The sequence below is a fragment of the Cinclus cinclus genome, chromosome Z (assembly GCF_963662255.1).
Source record: "Cinclus cinclus chromosome Z, bCinCin1.1, whole genome shotgun sequence".
Lineage (NCBI taxonomy): Eukaryota > Metazoa > Chordata > Aves > Passeriformes > Cinclidae > Cinclus > Cinclus cinclus.
The window spans coordinates 63,116,928-63,137,808 of NC_085084.1; the positions used below are offsets into that span (position 1 = coordinate 63,116,928).

At 43.4% G+C, this 20,881-nt stretch overlaps 1 protein-coding gene across 1 annotated transcript in view; it reads right to left on the minus strand.

The window, feature by feature from the left end:
* The window catches only part of SERINC5 (serine incorporator 5), a 40,268-nt gene extending 23,852 nt beyond the window's left edge, over positions 1–16,416 (minus strand). The window contains exons 1-2 of the mRNA XM_062513379.1: positions 16,390–16,416; positions 3,590–3,757 (exon numbers count right to left, since the gene is read on the minus strand). Of these exons, the coding sequence (XP_062369363.1) occupies positions 3,590–3,757; positions 16,390–16,416 (195 nt within the window). The remainder of the gene's footprint in view (positions 1–3,589; positions 3,758–16,389) is intronic.
* Between the last annotated feature and the right edge of the window lie 4,465 nt (positions 16,417–20,881).

Genomic DNA, 20,881 nt, shown 5'->3' on the forward strand with positions numbered 1-20,881 from the left:
TTAACTGACTAGCTAATTAGAAACAGATCTCTGTGTAACCATAAATAGGCACCTTCTTTAATTGAATAAGTTTCTACAGAAATCTTGATGGGATTTTTGAACCTATACATTCTTTCCTCATGTACGTATAAGCTTCATTGCAGGTCTGGCTGAGAGTAAATAGATGGATTCACAAGAACAATAGCTCAGTTTGCCCTACATAAGCAACAAAGAGTTTAGCCACCATGTAGTATTCACCACACTATGCAGTAAAAAGCGATGGCCATGGAAACAGTCCTGTGGGACTGAATGCTCTTTTAGGAGACCCATGGTTCTGAAGAAACAAAACAAGAATAAAATCAAACTCTTGGAGACCCTAACAGATAAAACACACAAGCACAATGCTGGGGACAATAGGACTGGTGTAATAAAAAGGGCATGTTTTTGTGAAAGGATTGTCTACTGCTGCGAACAATTTATTAAGACTTATGTGACTTCACTGACAGACAAAAAAGACTAATGTTTCTTGTCAATCTGTATCTCTGAAAAATGTTCAGCTGCCGAGAAGGCTGCTCACCCTACTGTGCTTTACCATGCTACCCATTTGCTTGATATTTTTGATACCTGTTAAGTCACATATTAGTTATTTGTCAAGATACAGTAGAACAGCTATTTTTGTACCTTTAAAAGCAGCAGAAGCTAAATTCTTTGGCCACGACATATAGGACAAAGCATTCTTGTTGCAGAAACTCAGTATCAGCTCCAATAACAAAAACGCCTCAGCTGCTGCACAAGCAATGATGTTATCACAGCAAAGCTGGCAATTTTCCAGCATGCACTGAAACCCTCAGAGATGATGGACATTTGAGCAGCATCTACAGAAAGAGGATGCCCCGAACTTGCTCTCCTCTCACAGCAAGGTGCAAGCACACAGAACCATCTTGGTGCAAGAAGCCAACACTGGGGCTGTATGGGGTCTGCACCCCAAACAGGAGTTTGTGCCTAGCAGGCACAGGAGCACGGCAAAGTGAGGGGAACAGGAAAAAAGAGCTGTGCAGAAACAGCCCTGGAGGACCCTGCTTTCACCTGGGTGTCCTCATCCAAAGAGGGAGAATATGGCAGGCAAACTTTGTTAGGGAAAGAGAAGAAGCATGAATGAAAATCTATGTAGGTGGGAAAGCAAGGGCAAAAAACCCCACACAAAGTCACCTATCCAAAATTTTCCTGCCAATAGCCATCAACTTCTTCCCTATTCCTCTGCTGCCTCTTGCTTCTTTCCCCAGGGATCTACTACTGTAGACTTGGGAACTTACAGCAGAACAACCAAAGAGAGAAAAACACCTCTCACTGACAAAAGAGAGATTCCATCCATATAAGATCAGCATGAGTATTTGAACTCAACACTGGTAAAGGAGACACACAGTTCCTTGCCAAGATTACAGTTCTAAAAAGGACTGCACTAGAATCTGAAATTTTAAATTATTTTCCTAAATACAAAAAAAATTTAAAAATCTGATTAAAATTAATCAAAATATGTCTTCTCAAAAAAAAAAAAAAAAAATAGGGTGAGGTTCCAAAAACATAATGCAAAGTATTTGATTACAGTCTGGCTTCAGGAGCTGGGAGTGTTCCATGACTAAACCGAAAAAAAAAAGGAATCAATAAGTGCACAGCACTTTCAAAACACTTCTCTTCACTGAGAAGCTGAGACTGGTTAGTCTGAATAAGTACTTTCAAGGTGCACTTCATTAAAACTGTGCTGAATTAGCATCAGGGGTCTTTGAACTTTTAATAACCCTGAACATAATTATTAAATTAGAAAGCAGATAAAGAAAGCCTACTTTCAGATGGTCCATTTCCCATTCAAAGACAACAAATGCTCTAAACTAAGAGGTGATTATCTTTCCACTTCAAACTAACAGCTAGTCTTTGTGCCATTTCTTCCCACACTGAGCTTTCAAGACTATGAACTGGAAAAGAAATTTGGCAATACTGAAAAGCATGTTGTTGAAGGGTTCTTGAATCACTTTTCTGTTGGATAGAGTATTTTTTGTTAGGGATACAAGCTACATTAAAACCACACTACTGACGGAAAAGAACTTTATGAAATTTGGATATGAGCACATAATTTGTCTCCCACACACTGAAGTTCCTTGGGTTATTCATTTTATTGCCAAGCTAAGCATCTAGTAAGTCAAAGTAATTCCTGGCAAGCAATTTCAGCATGCACATGTTGAACAGTTTTTAAGTCACAGCTCACAGGCAAGCATCATGTCTGTACTGGGTACTCCTACAGGGTGGTCATCAGCTTCTGGTGGCCTGGGGTAAAATGTGGCACTAGGATAACTCATGCGAAGTGCTATTAAATGAAAGAAAATCAGGATAGAACATACAAAGAATGTACAATGGGAAGAAAGAAAGGTCATAGGCAGCAGAGCGCAGAAGCCCTCAAATTAGCCTGCTATAAACCCACTGGTTCATCTGTGCTGCAAGAAGGGGGTGCTGCCACCAGCTTCTGCACCTGGGATGATCTGCAGGGAAGTGTTTCAGAGACAACCAGAAGTCAAGCACAGAATGTAACCAGGGCATCAGCTTGTTCAGCAACTGGTTCAATGAGGAAAGAGGTCTCACTGTGCAAACTTACTCTCTTGGGACAGGAGCACAAAACAAGATGCTCACACTGATGGAAGCCTTCTGAACCTCCAGGACAAGCACATACACAACCCCAAAGTAGGTAGGTCCAGTGATGCATTTGGTGCAGAACCTTCTTTTTTAAGAATTAAGCAAGGCAGCCTTTGTTCCCTCTAGTTAAAAGCAGAGTTTTATTATTGCAGTTTGTAGTGGATGAGAGAGAGGATTTGTGCTACTTGGGTGGCTTATGAAGCCAAACCAAATATGTGGTATAACAGGACCAGTGTGTGAGCACAAGCAGGCTGATGAGCATTTAGCTTAGGAAAGTTATACTAAGACTCTGAAAGAAACTTGAGTTTTAAAATCAAGCTTTAGCCACAGCTTCTTTCATGTTTTTGAAGCTCTCTAATTAAAAAGACAATTAGAGACGAACACTATTTGCTGTGGTTAGAGGCCATGTGAACACAATGAGTCAACACACACTGAAGAAAACCCCTTGTAGAGACTCTGCAGCACTGTGCTTGGCAGTAGTCTGTCACACCAGGAAGGCAGAATTAAAACCACAATGCTTGAAGAGTTATTTTCTAATTTGCTGCTTCTGCTGCTAAACAAGCTACCAGAGACAAAAATCAAGGTTAGACTGAACTGATTTGTTCTACTCAAACAAGTTCCCTCATGCTTCTCCCTCTTGTGACAATGCCTGCACAGCAAACCTGGGGTGGGGTCACTGCAGCGGATTTCTGCACCAGAGAGGAAGGATGCTAGGCTCTTCCTGTTGTGAAACATACTCAGTGGGTCACAGGAAGACATTGAGCATGGAAAAATCAAGGGACTAAGCATGGAAAACCATCCTGTCTGGGTTTAGAAGTGGATGGGTGGAGGAAATTGACTACCTCTTCTGAGGGAGCATCCCTACACACAGGTGGAAGGAGCCCCATCTTCTTCCAGGGGCAGCAGTAACCACACCCCTGTTACTTACATGAGTTTTCATTTCATTAGCTACTGTTGTAGACATCATGACACAGCAGATGATGGTCACCAGGATGAAGTAAAGCGCATACATGAAGCGGGTGCTGGTTGATTGTTTTATCTTGGGGCAGCATTTGCAGCACAAGGAACAAGCAGCAGTACCGCAGCAGCAGGCCAACTGAAAAGTAACACAAAAAACACAAGTCAAAACCCCTCCACCTTAAGGTTTCTGTTGCAAAAGTTAGACAGGGAAGCTGGCAGACTTCCTGCAAAACTCCAGAATTTCTCAAATTCTCTCCTCCCAGCTGAGAAGCATGTTAAGTGGAAGCTGACTGTCTTGTTTATTAAAACTCACTAGTTTTAAGCACATCAGTGTCTAGTGTTCCCAGATTTGCTAAGGCTGAGTGACAGATTACCCTGTGTATTTTAGTCTTCTATCAAAAACTGAGGGTCCACCAAGATAAAATCCATGAACAATATCAACACCCGTGTAATTATTTTATTCAACAAGGAAAAAGGTAGTACTGAATAAATCCTGAAAGGGATCTAGACTGAGGTTCATTATTTTCTTGCTGTCAACAGTATCATTGACTTTCAAAGAACTTGGATTCACCTTTCCTGCCTTCTACTTTTAGAAAAGTCATATATAAAATACAAAGGTAAGCCTTACTCATTATAAGGCAGCACTGCCCATGGACAGGCGTTTACTTGCAATAGGCTGCAGCTCCATATGGTTCCTGTCTGTGCTTAACCCACCAACCATGACCACAGGAGGGATTTTTGGACATCAGTGGGCAGCCAGGAGTAGGGAGCCGCCCTCCCACGTCTCATTACTGCCAGCACACAGTAACCTCACCCCCATAGCCCCCATATTCCAGGGGCTCCCTAAGGCTAGGTGTGGTGTGCTGCCAGAGCCTGGCACTCCAGCACACCAAGGCTGCTTCTTACTGGTGTTTCCTCAGCTTTTGGAGGGGCCACAGGAACATTCGGAGGACCCTCTGCTTTCAGCCAACAGTTGTACAAGGTGGATGCTTGCCAAAAGATTGAAAATCCACAGGCACCACATCTGAGTCATCCAGGAAAATACCACTGGTTGTATGTGTCTTCAGGCACCCAAGCATCACGCACTGTTTTCCTCCCAGGGCACTTTCTCTTCCAGCATCAATGACTTGTCTGATAAAGAGGAGGGGGTTTCATTTGTGTCTGCAGACATATAAATCCAACTCCACAGAATCTCACAACCAGACTGATTGTTCAAAGAGCCTCAAATCATTTTGAAAATAATTTTCTCCTGAAAAGACTTCCAGTTCATCACTTCCTAGCCATGACTATCTCTGCAACACTCAAGGTCATACTTCCTGCCTTCAGCCCCCAGGAAAGGGGTGGCAGACAGGTCCTTCCCTTTCTCAACAGCAGCTCTTCAGCTGCAGAAGACATAAAATGGGGACAGTCCAACCCAGCCCCCACACTGCTCTTCTCTCACTTCACCACTGGATCTCATGCCAGAGGAGATGGGGCCTCAAAGCATGCAGCTGCTAAAACTGCTGCTACTGCAGAACAGAAATCCTCCGCAAAACACAGAGCTCCAAATCTGGGGAATAAACAGAAAGGGCTGATGTTGGCACCTAAGCTGGAAATTAAAAACACTATGTGCAAAAGCACACCATGCAAGTACACTTTCAAAATAGAAGGCTCTAGTGGCAATCTGAGTGGCAATTTTATTTCTCATAGGTAGTGAAATTACATTACCTTTTAGAGCATCAACACAAGTTCAGGAAATAAGGAAGCTACAGCAAGTTACTGATTCAGCAAACAAATGGCATAACATTTTTAAAAAAAAATGCATACCAGAAATGTGTCATTCACCCCCTTCAGAACTGTAACAACAACAAAAATTAAGACTAAAGGTCCTTTTAACATTAAAAGATTTGGTATCAGCCCAATCCAAAGTATCCACAATGAACATGAACTGTTTGCCTTAGCATAACATTAACAACTACAGTATAGAAATAAAAAGGTATGCAGCTTTGGCATTTTTAAGGAGAAAAACATTTTCCTGCACCAGGTGCTAGACAGCTCTGCCAGTAAAATCTCATCTACATCCAGCAATTTCTGCTATTCTACTCTTGGGTCCCTGGAGCTGCTACTTAAAGCAACAAATTCTTAAACAGAATATGTAAGTCATTTATGTACTTTTCCACATTACTTAGACTTTAATTATAGTTTCTAATACTGAACACATACCCTATAAATAGGAAATATTTGTGAAAAACACTGTATTTCCATCTTTTTCCAGATGCACCTCTTCAAGCACTCTGAATAGCCATGGAAACCATAGAAAGTTGGTTAGACTATTCAGCCAAAGCCCCAAATTTGGTGGTTTGGGGGTTTTTTTGTGAGTTTTTTTTTCTTTCTTTTTTTAACTGTACTTCTAACATTCCAGAGTAGGTCACAATGAAAAAGGTGTTATCCAAAAATGAATGAGAACAGTCTTTGTCCCAAAGACCAAGATGCTGGCCACAACCTACTGACCCAAAAGGTTTCAAAGATACTATCTTTGGGTGACAAGACTTCAAAGCCCACATATACACAGAGTTCTCTGTTAAGTTTTGGTCAATGTGCAGTTAAGCTCCACAGATGCTCTGATGCCACGTCCTTTACTGCAGGCATGGCCCATCTCACTTCTCCTCTCCTTTTGACTGCAGCAATGGTCTGCACAGGGGCTCAAAACGCACTGCAAGCCAGCAACAAATTTTTGTCATGTTATAAAAAAAAAGAGACTAAGAAAGAAAGAAAGAAAGTAATTTCAAAAATCTTTTACAGATTTAGCTCCTCCAAAGAATGGGGTTGTGCAGGAGGAAGAGGCTGTGCAGTTTTGAGGGCAGAGAAAGCTCAAACAAAAATGAAGGTCTGTGACCACTGCCAGCAGGCAGGCCCTGTAGTACAGGTCTGTATGTACAGATCCTTCAGAGTCTCATGATCAGCCCAAGCCCAGGTTCTCCAAGAGCCCAGCACAATAGCACCTGAAAGCCAGTCTGCTCTACCAGGACTTTGTCATCCTGCAGCAGAATCTGGCTTCAAGTCCTTCTCATCCTAAGACTCTCACAAGTCAGGCAGCAAGTGCAGCCAGCCCAGCTCTCTCTATAGCTTTACATCTCCCCACTGGGGTGAACACCACAGTCTGACAATAATTACAAACACTGGGCAAATATTGATGCTTTCCACAAACACTTACCATCAGCCAGCTCCCTCACACTAACCCACCACAATGCCACAGTGCAGACCTGCTTTGCTCAGTGCTGCTCTTTCAGAGCTCACAGAGTACAACTTGCCAACTTGCCTGAGACCCCGGAATCTGAAAGCCTAACATACTTGAAAACAGACTGTTACCAGGATTTGAACTGCCAGGATGATGGCTGACTTGACCTGCTTCACAACAGCAGCTGTGAAAAACTGTGTGGGAAGTATTTCTGTTAAAATACATTCAAGGTGCACTTTCACAGACATTTCCGGTTGCCAGGCTGGTTTAACAATGCTAGGCTTGACCCAGCTTTCTCCCAGTGACACCAGAGTTGTGGGTATGATCCCCATATGCATCATTCCCATAAGAGCTGGACTCAACAGTCTTCTTGGTTCCTTCCAGCTTGAGACCAATCTGTGACTCCTCTGCCAGCACTCACTCACTCCTACCCCTGTTCCAGCACCTCATGAGACCTGACAGTTCTTTCTTCTGCTGGGGGTGACCAAATAAAGCAACCTCATGGCAAGGTGAAAATTACATATCAACCCTTCTCAGCTGCTGATTTATTATCCAACAGCACGAACAGTTCTACCACTTCACCTGAGGACAGAGTGCACAGGCAGGAGGGGAAAGCAGAGGTGGATGTTTTGCAGCTGTCCTACACACCATCTCCCTTCTCTGAACAGATGTTTCCAGTGGCATTTTTCTACCACCTCATTCAATCTGAGTGCTGTAGGTGCCTCCCAATGCAAGGAACAGCAGTTTTGACATTCACCCAGTAAAGAGCAGAAGTAAGCAGACACGTAACAGCCCTAGTTCGTGCAAACCACTTTTCCAAGTACAGGCAGGCCTGGACATATGGAACAGTCCCATCTTAAAACAGCCTGGGGAGCACCTATGGTTAACAAGAGTTAGACAGGTTAACAGAACAGGGTAAAAGCAGGCTTACCAACTTGCGCACAAACTATTGCTTCCCTACAATAAATACTCCACTAACACACACTTAACATCTGCCACACACTCAAGTCTTGATTTTTGCAAGCTGTGATGCAACCCGACAAATCAGTGGAATGGGGTATGAGAATAATGTTAAGCACATGTAACTGTTTGCATACAAGACTGAGAAGTAAGAGAACCTATACTGCCTGCTGGTTATATAGAGACAGTGAGATTTTAAGAATGTATTTTCCACATATGTTTCCAAAAAAGACCTTGAAGGGTTTAGAAAACACTCTGTGCAGTCATTAAAGTGAAGAGTTTCAGGATCACTGCCCAAAATAGCCTATGGTATTTTTAAATTATACAAACCATGGGCAAACATCAAGCTTATCACAACAAAGAATTTCCTTTTTGGAGACTTCAGCAGAAATGGTAAAAATCAAAGGGGATAACAGCACAATGGGGAAAAAAACCCTGCATTCTTAAATGAAATGAAGACTTAGAAGATTTTCATTTCTTCCTTCCTAACTGACAGCCTGGTGAGAGCACTGGGGGAGAATGCATGCCTTGCAGCCTGTCCATGGAGCACAGGAATGTGCCTTGCTGAAGCTTCTTTTCATGGGGGCCTAGAGCAGCTTAGTTTTTCATGCACTGCTTGATTACTTGGGCCATAAGATTTGCAGATAATGCAGTCACTGAGCTGTTAACAGCAGCATCTATCAAAAACATCCAAACATCTACTCTCACAGCTACAGCCAACATCCAAGCAGGCTGCACAGGCAAAGCAGCCAGCCTTGCATGAAGAAGATCCTGAAGTGGCCATACATCTGCCCTTGCTTGGACTTCTGGTTTCAGGAAAGAACATCTAGAAGCAAATATTTTATTAGTGCATTGGTTCATAAAAACAAGAGATGTCTGATACCATGTGTCCTGAGTGTTAGCAGCTGGTCTCACACTATTATTGAGAACCTAGTGCTGTTATGCATATGCATTTTCCAAAAGCTTCTTCAATGGGTCACATGATTACGCAGCTGCTTGTCCCTCTGAAGTAACTAAACTTACAAAAAAGGAGGCTTTATTTTGTCCTTTGTCTGACTTAACTGGCTTTCCACTGCTTGTTATTTAATATTCAGACTCACCATGTGACTTAAGCCAAGAGGCTTTGTGAACCAACATACCAGTTAATCAACTGATGACTTGTTTTGAGGAGCACATCTCACACTGCAAACTCTACAAAATTAAAACAGATTTCAGAGAAAAGTCACACCAGCCCAGACACTGCCTGAGTCATGTTTTCCAGTGAGGGTTTCCTGCCCTCAGCCACCACAGGGCAGAATTGCCATACATCCATACTGTCACAGCACCAAGCATCTCGAAACCTAGGTAAGAAAGCTACACTGAGAGTTAAACTGTGGGTGAGCCACTGCCAGACACTGGCGGAGCTGAAGGTAAGCTGGACTGAGGGCGACTAGCTTCTATCTCTGCACAAACATTACTAAATGGTGACTCAGGTCAGCATTAGAAAACAGCATCACTGCAAAATGTCTAAATTCAAGTCTGCTCAACTGCTCTTCTCCCAGTGATTTTGGAAAAATCAAGTAAATTGTTTAGTCTGACCTAAGCCTCACAGCATATCATATCACCCAGTTCCTCTACTGAACTATTTTCCATTAGCATAGACCATCTGGATTTGACAGCAGTATGAGGCAGACTGTCCATCCCTGTGGTTACTTAAATCCGACACTGAAAAGAGGGGAGAAAAAACCCACCTTCTAATTTGTCTGCTACAGTTCCCCAGGCACGGGTTCCTGGGTGAGGCTTTCTTCACTAGCTTAGACAGCCTTTTAATTTCCTGGTCTTTCCTCCCTGCTCATCAAAGAAGGAAACCAAAACATTTATCCTTAGTCTCATTTGAATGCTTTAAGACTTCTCATCCCAGCATCTAAGTTGTTCAGGGTCTTTCTTCCTGGAAAAAAAAAAAAATCAAATTTGCCCAGTCCCTCCTACAAAATCATGGTAGTCCAACTGCAAACAGTCCAACAAGTCACCTGAGTCCTCTCTCCAGCATACAGCCACAAAGGGGTGGGACTCAGCCCTGCAGCACTCCACACACAACGTGGGCAACCAGCTACATGGCTGTACTTAAAAAGCTGTATTTTATTTACAGTGGAGTCATGCTGTCTGGGTTGCATCTACTTCAACGGTAGTCTCTGCTCCACCAGTCCTTTCACCCACCTGTGTGCTTCTGGGAGCAACTTTAAATATCCTCTCAATTCACTCAGGAAAACAGACCTGATCCTGAAGCTTCTTTGCACTGATGCCCTGACATTCTTCACTGACAGCAACCTCTGCTGGGTAACAGGTCCAGCTGTCCTTTCCCATCATTTCGTATTTCACAGTTTTCTCATCTGCAGGTAGTTTAAGCTCATGCTGCAGCCACTTCTCAAACTTTCATAGCAGAAGAGATAATAACCAAGCAATTGAAAGATGAAAGAGAAATCAGGACTGGCAAAGTTTCACAACTGGGGCCGTCACCTCATACACAGAGCAGATTTTCTCCACGTCAGCTCTGATGCTTGAGACCAGGACTCTAGAGGTAGGATGGCACATGGTACAATGTGCTACATTGCCAGGTACAAAGAACAAAGTGCAGGGCAGTAACTGCTTAAATCCATGTACCACTGGAGTGAAGAAGCAGTAAAGATGAAATTTTCATATGCATTGGCTTAAAAGCACATAGCTGGAACAGCTTCTTTGATTTTGAATGAACAAGACAGCTTTGAGCTGTTCCACAGACATGCTATCTCTGTCTCTGAAAGATGGTTTGAGTACTGAATCCAACAGGACTTCAGGATGGGGAGTAAAAAAAAAAATAATAAGATTAACACTTTGTACAAAGTGACAAAAGCCAATAAACTGGTACTCTTTCTCATTCCTTCAAATTAAAATCAAAAATCGAAGCACTGCTAAAGATGCTTCAGTTTACATCAGTGCCACAACATTCACACACTTTTCCATACTGGCAGGTTCCAAGTGGAGCCTGCTCACATCCTGACATTGCTTCTTGATGAGCATTTTTAAACACAATGCCTATATCTTCCTGACATAGGAAGTATTCCTGAATTACTGTTTTCCCAGTGACTGTAATAAGACAAGAGAAAAACACTTGAGACAGCTCTTTTCAGAAAACATGAAGAACAATTCCTGTTAAAACTCAGTACCAGAGATTACAGGGTGATGTATTTTGGATCAGTGCTACTGGACAGAAGGAAGAGCAAAATTTTACATTTTCAGACTGTTAACACTTATGTTTTTAAATACTTGAGCACATAACATCTTTAATTGATGGAAGACCAGTTACTAATTACTAGTGGTAGCTACCACTAATTAAAATGATGGTATCACTGGTGCGTAGGTCTCCCTTCAAAATGGGCACAGAGCCACCTCCCCTCACATGCCATCACAGGCACATCCTACAGTCCCCCCACAGCTCTGGCTGGCTCAGTCCCTCACTCCCCCACACTTTAACAGGCTGATGCTGAAGCTTATCTCCTGGATTACTTGAACAAGGCAGCAGGACAAATCCCTTCCACAGAATGGTCAGCTGCAGCCTAAATATCTTGGAGGCCAGGCATTTAAATTACTAAGGCCTATTAGGGCCTGAACAATTGAGAAAGAAATGGAAGCACCATTGACTGGGGTCCTTGAGAAGAACACAGGAAGCAATCTAAGGTCCAAGCATCTTCACATGGATAACTTGAGAACACCATGCTTGGGATGAGAGCAGTCACTAGTTCCAACGAGACCTTCATCTTCTACCATAGTCACAGCCCAGGCTTTCATCCCTGAATTAAGCAGGTCTTGTAACTACAACTGTGAGTGTTTCCATTGCAATGAAAGCCCCAGAAATGGGAAAAACATATCCTGGAACAACCACACTTGCAAAAACTAAAATAAAAACAGCAGTGGTATTTAGATCCTTGGGCAGAAAAATACTCTCTTGCCCTTAAAAGTGAAGTCTCTGTTCTTATACTGCATTCACCGCACAGGTCTACAGCTATGGGTATTTAAGGCATTTCTTTAAACCCACAATACAACCAACTCATGGGATGCAAGAGAAGAAGTCTAAAAAAACAGAAAGCAGTTGGAAATCAGGCAGGAATGAGAAAGACTGTCATCTTCTTATGCAGCGACAAGGAAAGAATTCCAACCTAGAAACACAATGCCAAATGATACAACACTTACATGATCTCCCCATCTTTTGGTCACTTTTCCTTCCCTTTTTGATCACTTTTGAATCCAGGAGAAATTTTTATCCCACTATGGCAGGCAGATGGAACCTCAAAGATAGGTTTTTAAAGTTTCCTTGAAAAGCAGCAAAAGTTTCAATGGGAGAAAAAACAATCTCTCAACCCTAAGCAAGGAAAAGCTTGCAATACAACTTCATATTTATTAGAAAGGGAATCAGCATGAGATACCAACCTCAATGGACAAAGCTGCAGGAAACCAGGCTTTGCTAATTCAGTTATTCAGGAAATCATTTATTTAAGGTAAAAACTCCATGTTTCTACAAATAGGGAAAATAGTCCTTCACCACACTTTTTTTCCTAACATACTGGAGTATACTACAGTATTCTACATCTGACCTTAGAGAGCTAGTTTCACCTTCTATTGCAATTAATAATAGCAGTGTCAGAGGCATGGAAATATCCACAGTTAAATGTTCATGTCAAACACACTAAACAAACCCCTCTCACCCAGGAAGACCATTTGCAGAACAAGAGATGGTATTTTTGGGAGCACTGTGCGTAGCCAGGGGCACCACCTTCACCATCTCACAACAGCATGGTACATCACACATCCTGCAATGCTCCTGTGACCTCAGAGGACACATGTCTGGATGAGGGTGACAGAACCACCCCTTTCATTCACCACGTAGTGAAAAGAGGAGACTGTGGGGATAGGACTGCAAGGCCCCTTCTCAACCTGCAGGTGCAAACAGGCAGTGCCAGAGAAGCAGGCAGTCCTGGAGTGTACAGGGATCTCCCTCCTTCCCCCAAAAGCTATGAGTCACAGAAATCGGAAGATGGGCCAAGCTGAACCTTAAAACTATAGCAGCACTGTTTTACCTCCCCCCCCCCCTTTTTTTTTTTCTTTAAAAACCCTCCACCAGAATTAGAATTCTGGATAGAAGATGAAAAGCTGATAGTTTAACTTGCAGCACATCTTATATTTACTACAGGACATGATTTCTAAGTGCAGAACAGTATCAAGGACATCTTGCAAGATTTAACAAACCTACAAAAAGAGTTTCATAACCTTTAAAAGCTACCAGCTCGAACTGAAAAATTCATCTTCTTGAACAACCCAGCTACAACATACCATCCACCCAAAATGAATGTTAACCATCTAAATTACATTTATTTAACTCTGGAAAAAACATATTCATTGTAATAAAGATTTTCTGCAACAGCTGCTTTCTTTAACCATGATCTCAACTTTATTCTCTTGAGAATCACTACTGAAGAAAAGCCAAATATAAAATCCTGTTTCCTGTCAGTTTAAGCAGAGTTTTTATGTAATCAAAATCATTGTTGAGGCCCAAGCCAAACTGTATCCTCACTGCATTCTCAAAATAGCTCTGTCAATGAGACAAGAGCAAAAGAAGAAACACTTAGCAAGCTCATTACAGCTCAGAAACCTAAATATCACAATTGTCTTCAAAGCAAGGTTGTACATTGCCTAATAAAAAACAAATGCAGAAATTAAAGATTATAAATGGCCAAATTCCTTCAAAGAATGTTTCCAGGGTCCACTTGGCAAGGATGCAAGTCACACAGTAATGTCCATTAAGATGATTTTAAATAATTTTGCAATTGCAAGATCAGCATAACCAAAGTACACTGAACTCTGGCAGCTTGCTGCTATATCCTGTAACAACAGGAATCTGGGCTGCAAAACCTGAATGCATTCATTCTGACAGCCACCATCAGCTAGACATTTAGCATGGTTTGACTCAAAAAAAAATACCAACCACTCATCTACTTCACACCAGGAAAATTTTTTGGAGTGAAAGTTAATTGTCATGTTAACTCACAATAAAATTTTGATACCAGCTGCAGACAAACAGCAATTACACGCAAACAATTGCACTTAAATAGCTTAGAAAGGCAATACCAAAGTTGTCAGTCAGTTCTAGGAAAGCAGATCCACAAACAGGCATGCATAAGATATAAACAAGGCAAAAATACTTGCTACAAAAAATCGTCATGCTACAGGACACCAAGCACATTAGACTACTATATTTTAGGAAAAAAAAAATCAGGGACCTAAACATGAGAGTTGTTTTGTATAACTCTTATAAAAGTTTCGTCTTTCTGCAAGCACTTAATCTCTCTTTCTGGACACAGGGTTAGCTTCATCTTCAGACACAGGGTTAACTTAATCTTCAGAGAAACATTGAAGGAAAGGCCAAATTCCTTCTTGATTTTCCAGCTTGACTAACAGTACCCACAAAATGCCTGAGGAAGCCTGGATGAGACAGAATGAAGAACTTCTATCCCTTTTGTTTTTCTTGTGCATTAATCATGTTATACAAACATGCCCTCATCAAGGTTGGAATAAATCAAGTAAAAAAGGCAAAGACCATTTTTCATTTTAAAAATGTGACACTGCATGCTATTGAAACATGGTTTCTGCTGTTTATTCTCTTAGCCTAAAAAGAAAAGGTTATCCTCACTATGTTTGCTGGTGTAACTCCAGCAATATGTCATATCTAGCATAGATAAGTCTTACATCAATAGTAGTGCTTGAGTCAGAGAAAAAGTCTCCCCAGCGATTTCTGGCACTATGACTACATCCACCTTAAGGCTTTCACTTCATCTTCAACAACACTAAGGAGTTAGTTTATTTACAGACTCCAAAGTGATACATCAGTGTCAATGAAACACATTACTATCAGGGATTACTACACGGGGTAGGGACAGAGGCTGTAAGAACCTCTCAAAGCTTGTGCATGCTAAAGCCATGCCATTCACCACTGAGCATCATAACAGTTCCACCCTCTTGGTAATTTACTTCTCCAGGATCTACAACAAAAAAAAAAGCGCAATGAAAATGCAAAAAGCCATGAACCACTGTAGTAACAGCACCTACTAACTGCTCTTTGTCCAGCTGCTCCACAACTAGTTTCGCGTTACCAAAATGGTTATGAAGCAGCAGTCAGGGAGGTATCAAGAATATTAGCAAATATAGTTACTGCTGTTCCCGAGGTCCACAGGACTGTGTGGAGAGGCTCAGGGCAGCTCCCAGAGGATAAGCAAGGGATGCATTCTCAGTAATCCTCCTGCCATTAAAGACTGAAAGAACCACAGACAGAAGACCCAATCTAGCCCAGGATTTCAAACTAGAGAAAAGATGTAAGATTTTTCCCAGGAAAAATCACACAAGAGCAAGAGAATAATCAGATTCTAAGAGTGGGCAGAGTGAGCAAAGGAAAAGAAATATCAATAGAATTAGGCCCACAACATGTTTAAATATGTAAAACAACAGGAATAAGATCACTGGCTAGTCTGTGGCAGACAGAACTAGTAAAGGGCTTATAGTGAAGAAACAGAGATTTGTGAAAATAAAGGACAAAAATAAAGTGCCTGGACAAAATGTCTAACATCACACCAGAGAGACAACTATTACGAATAGGAGTCCTTCCCTTCAGTACCACCAAAGAGGAGATCTGGAAAGGGCCCCACTACTGCCTATCTCCTCCAAGTCATGATCCTTCCTCTACTGAATTGATTTGAATAGGAAAACAGGTGCACCATGGTAAGATGAGGAGTAGTGAATCCCCACCCCACGGACACTGAACAGTGTAGGTCCTGCACTGCCCTCCATCACCACTTGCTCCTGTCTCTCACTTCCTCTGCCAGCACCTGAATATGCCGAAACCTCCCACAAAACCGAATTTAAGCGAGTTTGTGAAAGGGTCTGAGAACCGATAGGCAGCCAATGGCTACGAGATTAGTTAAGACCATGCCAGTTCTTATACCATGTGGTCTCATCTCCCCACCACCTGCAGCCAGTGGCTACTAGTCTACCGCCTGCCGCAGCTCTGAAGGATCTGCTGCCCTTTCGGAAATCACTCCTTGCCGTGCAGGGCTTTGGAAAGGCCTCTCTGCGTGTCGGCGCCTCCCTTCTCACGCCGCTGCCCTGCTGCGGGCGCCGGCGAGCGGAGCGGCTCCGGCCGATCCGCAGGCACCTCGGGCCACAGCCTGCGTCCAGCCTTCCTCCTGAAACGCGAGGGGAATCCACCCAGGAAACTGGCAGGAACACCACCGTGGGCACTCGGAGAGAGCCTGGAAAGGCACCCCCGCTCGCTGCGAGGGCTGCTTTTCCTCTGCAGCTCCGAGGTGCCGGGGAGCGCGGCGCGCAGCCCGGCCCGGAGCCCGCGGGGCAGCGCAGGGACAGCGCCCCGGCCCCTGCCCACCCGGCCCGCCGCCCCGGCCCCGGCTCCGCCGCCCGCTCCCCGGCACCTCGCTCCCCGCCGGCCACGGAGCCCCCGGGCGAGCTCCCCGCGCCGTGCCCGGCAATGTCCGCCCGCACACCTGCCGCGCTCCCCGCGGCCCCGACCCTACCTGGCCGGCGCAGCAGCGGGCGGACATGCCGGCGGCTCCCTCGCCGCTCCCGCACGCAGGAGCGCGCAGTGCTGGGACGTGCTGGGGTGGGCAGCGCTGGGATGTCCTGGGCAGGGCAGGGCAGGGCAGGACGGTGCGAGGCGCCGCGGGCGGAGCGGCACCGCCTCTGCCCGGCTGCCGGCCCGGCCCGGCCCCGCCGCCCGGCTTCCGCTGTCGTCAGCCGCCTGTCAGCTTCGCTAGCCCGCTCCCCGAGTCAGCGGAGCGGCCGCGGGTCCCAGCGGGGCCGTCCTCGGCGGGCTGTCCTGCTGGCAAGGACTCTGCTGAGATCACTTGTCTGCCAATACACTCAATAAAACACCTGGTTTTGAACAGCTGGAATCTAATGAATGCAATGAATAGGGCATTTGAACGTGCGGATCTTACGAGGCTGGGCATCAAATTGAAGTTTAACGCTGTAGCGCACCAACCCCGTCCAAACTGCTTTGCCACATCGCACGGCCGGCACACAAGCGCGTTCCTGTGTGGAAAACCCGAATTTGTTCCAACAAGACAGCTGTAAGGCTGTGCGTTCCTAACAGGAGCTGGGACCTTCCCTCGGTGTCTCCAAAATGCATTCTCCAGCCTCAGTCGCTAATAATCATGCGCCGTACTAGGCAGTAGCCAAGGATTTCTCAGTTTCCCACGAGACGATAGGAACTTGCAAAACCCAATTCAGATATGACAAGTGTCATCATATCAGATGAATGTGTCTTTACAAACACACTGTGTGAATCTGCTTGAAGATAAGGCCAGAAATTTGTAGATAAGGAAATAATGAGAGAACCCATTAATTTTAGAAATCTTTACTAACTGACAGACTGCTGCTCAGCCAACGTCATGCTAAACTCCTGAACTTTGTAAAGAAAAACAAACACTTAACAGAGCTATGAATATTACTTTCTCTGCCCAGGGTGGACTTAAACCTAATTTTAATGATCATGTGTGTTTTACAGGAGGGCTACATATTAGAGAGATGTGTTGTAGATGGATAGGAAAGTCTGCACTTTCACAGGACTCCTCTGTCTCCTTTGTGGACACTAACCTGTAGCGACATGAATTTTCTGCACAGATAGGAATTACTACTGCAAAGCTATGAAAAGTAGAAATTAATGATTCTATGGAAAGATTCTCTGGTCTTGACTGCTTTGTGTCCTTCCACATGTGTGTGTGTGCATGCTGTAATATTTAATATAACTATTTTAATTTCTATTTATAGTCTTAACTGCTCTTACTTTAAGAATTCAGTGCAACTAAAAGCTATTATCCTGAATAGGGGTGTAGATAATGTAGCAACACCTACCAAGGAAACTGGGATGAATTGCAGGATGTAAAACTCCTTCCTCTTTCATCACATATGCAAACAAATGGAGTTGATGCTTCAGAAAGCGGATCATATGATGAATCAGCATTACATAATTTGGTGTTATACTGGGGACTGAAGAGACCGGTTACCATAGTGGTACAATTAATAAAAAACAGATATGTACTTTGTTTTTATTGGTGTTCCAAAAGCTGTGTATACTCAGCTAGAGACAAGGCATTTACCACTCTTACAAGATTAATTCTGTCAACCAGATAGTTATTAAACTGCAAAGGACACCAGTTTGTGGGCATCCGAGAGCACCCCAGCACAGTTCAGGCACTGATGCAGCTGATGCTCCTGCTTTGTACAAGCAGTAAATTTCCCAGCCTCAGGTGAAGACTCCTGAAGCCAGGACTGGGGCTGGAAGCTCAGCACACCTTCTCTGATTTATATTTCCTTTCTCCCAGACTCAAGAATTGAACAACGATCAGGAAAGCAGCATGACCAGTCAACAGGCAGTGGAAAACCACTGATGTGTTTAACTTTGAAGTACAGTCAGCTTCCCAAAGAATGTGGTTAAAACATGGGAACACAAGGATCACAGCACAGTGAGAACTCAGCAAAACTGCAATAATCTTCTATTTCTGTCCCAGAGTTCTTACACAATTGCAAGAAGCTGTCTGATCAGGCTTTGCTTAATTTCCACATCTGCAAAATCAACTCAAAACATGGAGGAGAATCTGAGGTTTAATTTAAAAATGGAACTGTCTTACCAGAGAGATTGGTGAAGGTGATGTATAGGCATGGTGGAAAAGTAAAAGGGGCTGTACCATACATCAGCATGTCCGCAATAGCAACAAGCATTCACTGCATGGGGTGCACCATTAATTCACTGCTCTATGCAGGTCTGTTAATGCCAGACAGTGCTATTATGAACAAATCCAGCCTCTGCACTGAAGAAAACAGCAGAGCTCTGTAATGGCTTTCCAATCAGTTAGAGCACCCTAGAGCTGGGATGTGTGCCTTGGCTTTTTCAGTAAAAAATGCATCACCAGAAAAGCTTGAACTTCCCTGCTGTGTTGCTGGCAAACATTACGCAGACTAATGTGCAATGTGCAGATGTTACTACATACAAAGAATTGTCACTCTCAAACTATAAGTACGTAAGGTTTATCCGTCAAATATACATTCTGAAATCAGAGAAGGCTGATCTGATTTATTGGACAAAAATCTTCAACCAGTAGTTATTCCTGCCTCAGAATCTTCCTTTTGTCAGGGGGCCTCTTTGAAGAGATTATAATTCTGATTTAGGGCTTTCAAGTGACAGCATCACTAGGAAAAGGCAAGATGCCTTGGTCTTGCTTTGTATAGGGAATGTTATGCACACAGAGAGTTCTAGTAAATCAGGGAGAATGGAGGCATGGAGTGTCCCCACAGGACAAAAGACAGCCAAGGAGTACCCAAGAACTGACTCTGATCTCCATTCAGGTGTCAGGAAGCAAAGAAAGAAGGAAAGCACTAGGTTAGAAGTTGTAACCATGGGGCAATTCTCAGGAAAACCCCTGGTCAGAAGCCACTTGTACCCAGGGACCAAACCATTCTCATCAGAATGTGTGCAAGTGGAGAACAGAACCTGAAGCATGTCACTTTGAGGCACCTTTAAGCAGCCCACAAAGATAGCCAACCCATTTTTAGACATACTAGTGACCTCTGGCACATCAGCTTTGCTCAGATCACTGAGACAGGTGTTACTACCCTCAGATGCCACCCAGAGTCTCACTTGCATGTGTTGTACCTCTACACATACCCGATTTACTCCTCCCCTGCTCATTTCTACATGGAGTATTGTTACAGAAGCAGAGGTTCTCACCATTCTCCTTCACTGTGAGAAGAATGCAGTATTACTACTTCTGCATAGAACTCAAAAGATGTTTGTGGTGAAGCAGAAAGCTTTTTGGCATAGCATAGGGAAATCATAATTTATCAGGAATGCTCAACACTCTCTGCTTCCTCAGTATGAATTAGCCTAGTGTATTTTACTATAAGAATACTAGGAATTGCATTGTTTTATTCTCATCTTCTGAAATAAAGCTACAATTTAGAATTATGTTTTCTAATTTAAGTATTTTCAAGTTTTTTCAGTAATGAAGCAGTTTTGGTTTGTGTCAGTTGCCAAAATGAAGAGCACAAAATGTCTGCATCTAATGAGAAGGAGAAATATATCACTTGGCTATTTTTCAAGTGAAATTAAATAAGGCGGGTTTTTTCCAAATGTAAATGCAAGAAGATAGAAAACAAACCCAGATTGTTACATGTTGTGGTGGTCACTTCTGTAAATTTAGAATTTGTATACCTGTTGAAATAAAAAGGCTTGAAATTGCTTTTAAAAAAAAATCTATATTTTGGTTGAGCCTAGTAAAGAAAGCAGGCAAAAACTTGGTTATAGGAAGGAGGAGAAATGTCTACATGTGCATGCACATTTTCTGGAAACCACATGGAGTGGTTTCTGATACAGCCAAAGACCTTACTGTTTGCTACAGTTGTTTTCCTGTGGAAAAGATATTCCAGTATAGGGAATCACTGTGCAAAGGTGCGATCAGACAGCAGAAGTAACTTACAATCTGTAGTTTTACTTGTGTGTCACTGCAAGATCATCTACATCATGCAGTCTAGGTGGCTAAAGACCATAATAAGGTTGTGGCTTTCTCCATTTGTTCCTAAGTGTGCGCCAGCATCTGGGTTATGGAACACATCTCCCCATTTTCTTGCAGGCAGCAAAGCGTTTCCAGAAGCCCTGGCCTTTGAACATCTTCCAAAAGCCAGTGTACCCTAGGAATCACACCAGGAGCAGCTGGAACAGCACAGTGTGTCCAAGCTGTGGGCCTGACAGAAAGAAAGTTGGAATATCCCAGTACTTGTTACTGCTATGACTGGATGATCACCCTTATGATGACTGTGCATGGAGACTGGGGAGGCACAGTGAGCAATCACAACAGCAACATGAACACCCAAGGATCTGCCAGTGCAAGGCAAGAGCAGCCTGCAATTATAAATCCCTGAGAGGGAGTGATCACAGAGACTATCAGTGCATCTGGCACTGACAAACAAATGTAACTGCCCCTTTCAAAACAATGGGTTGTAAATCAGAAT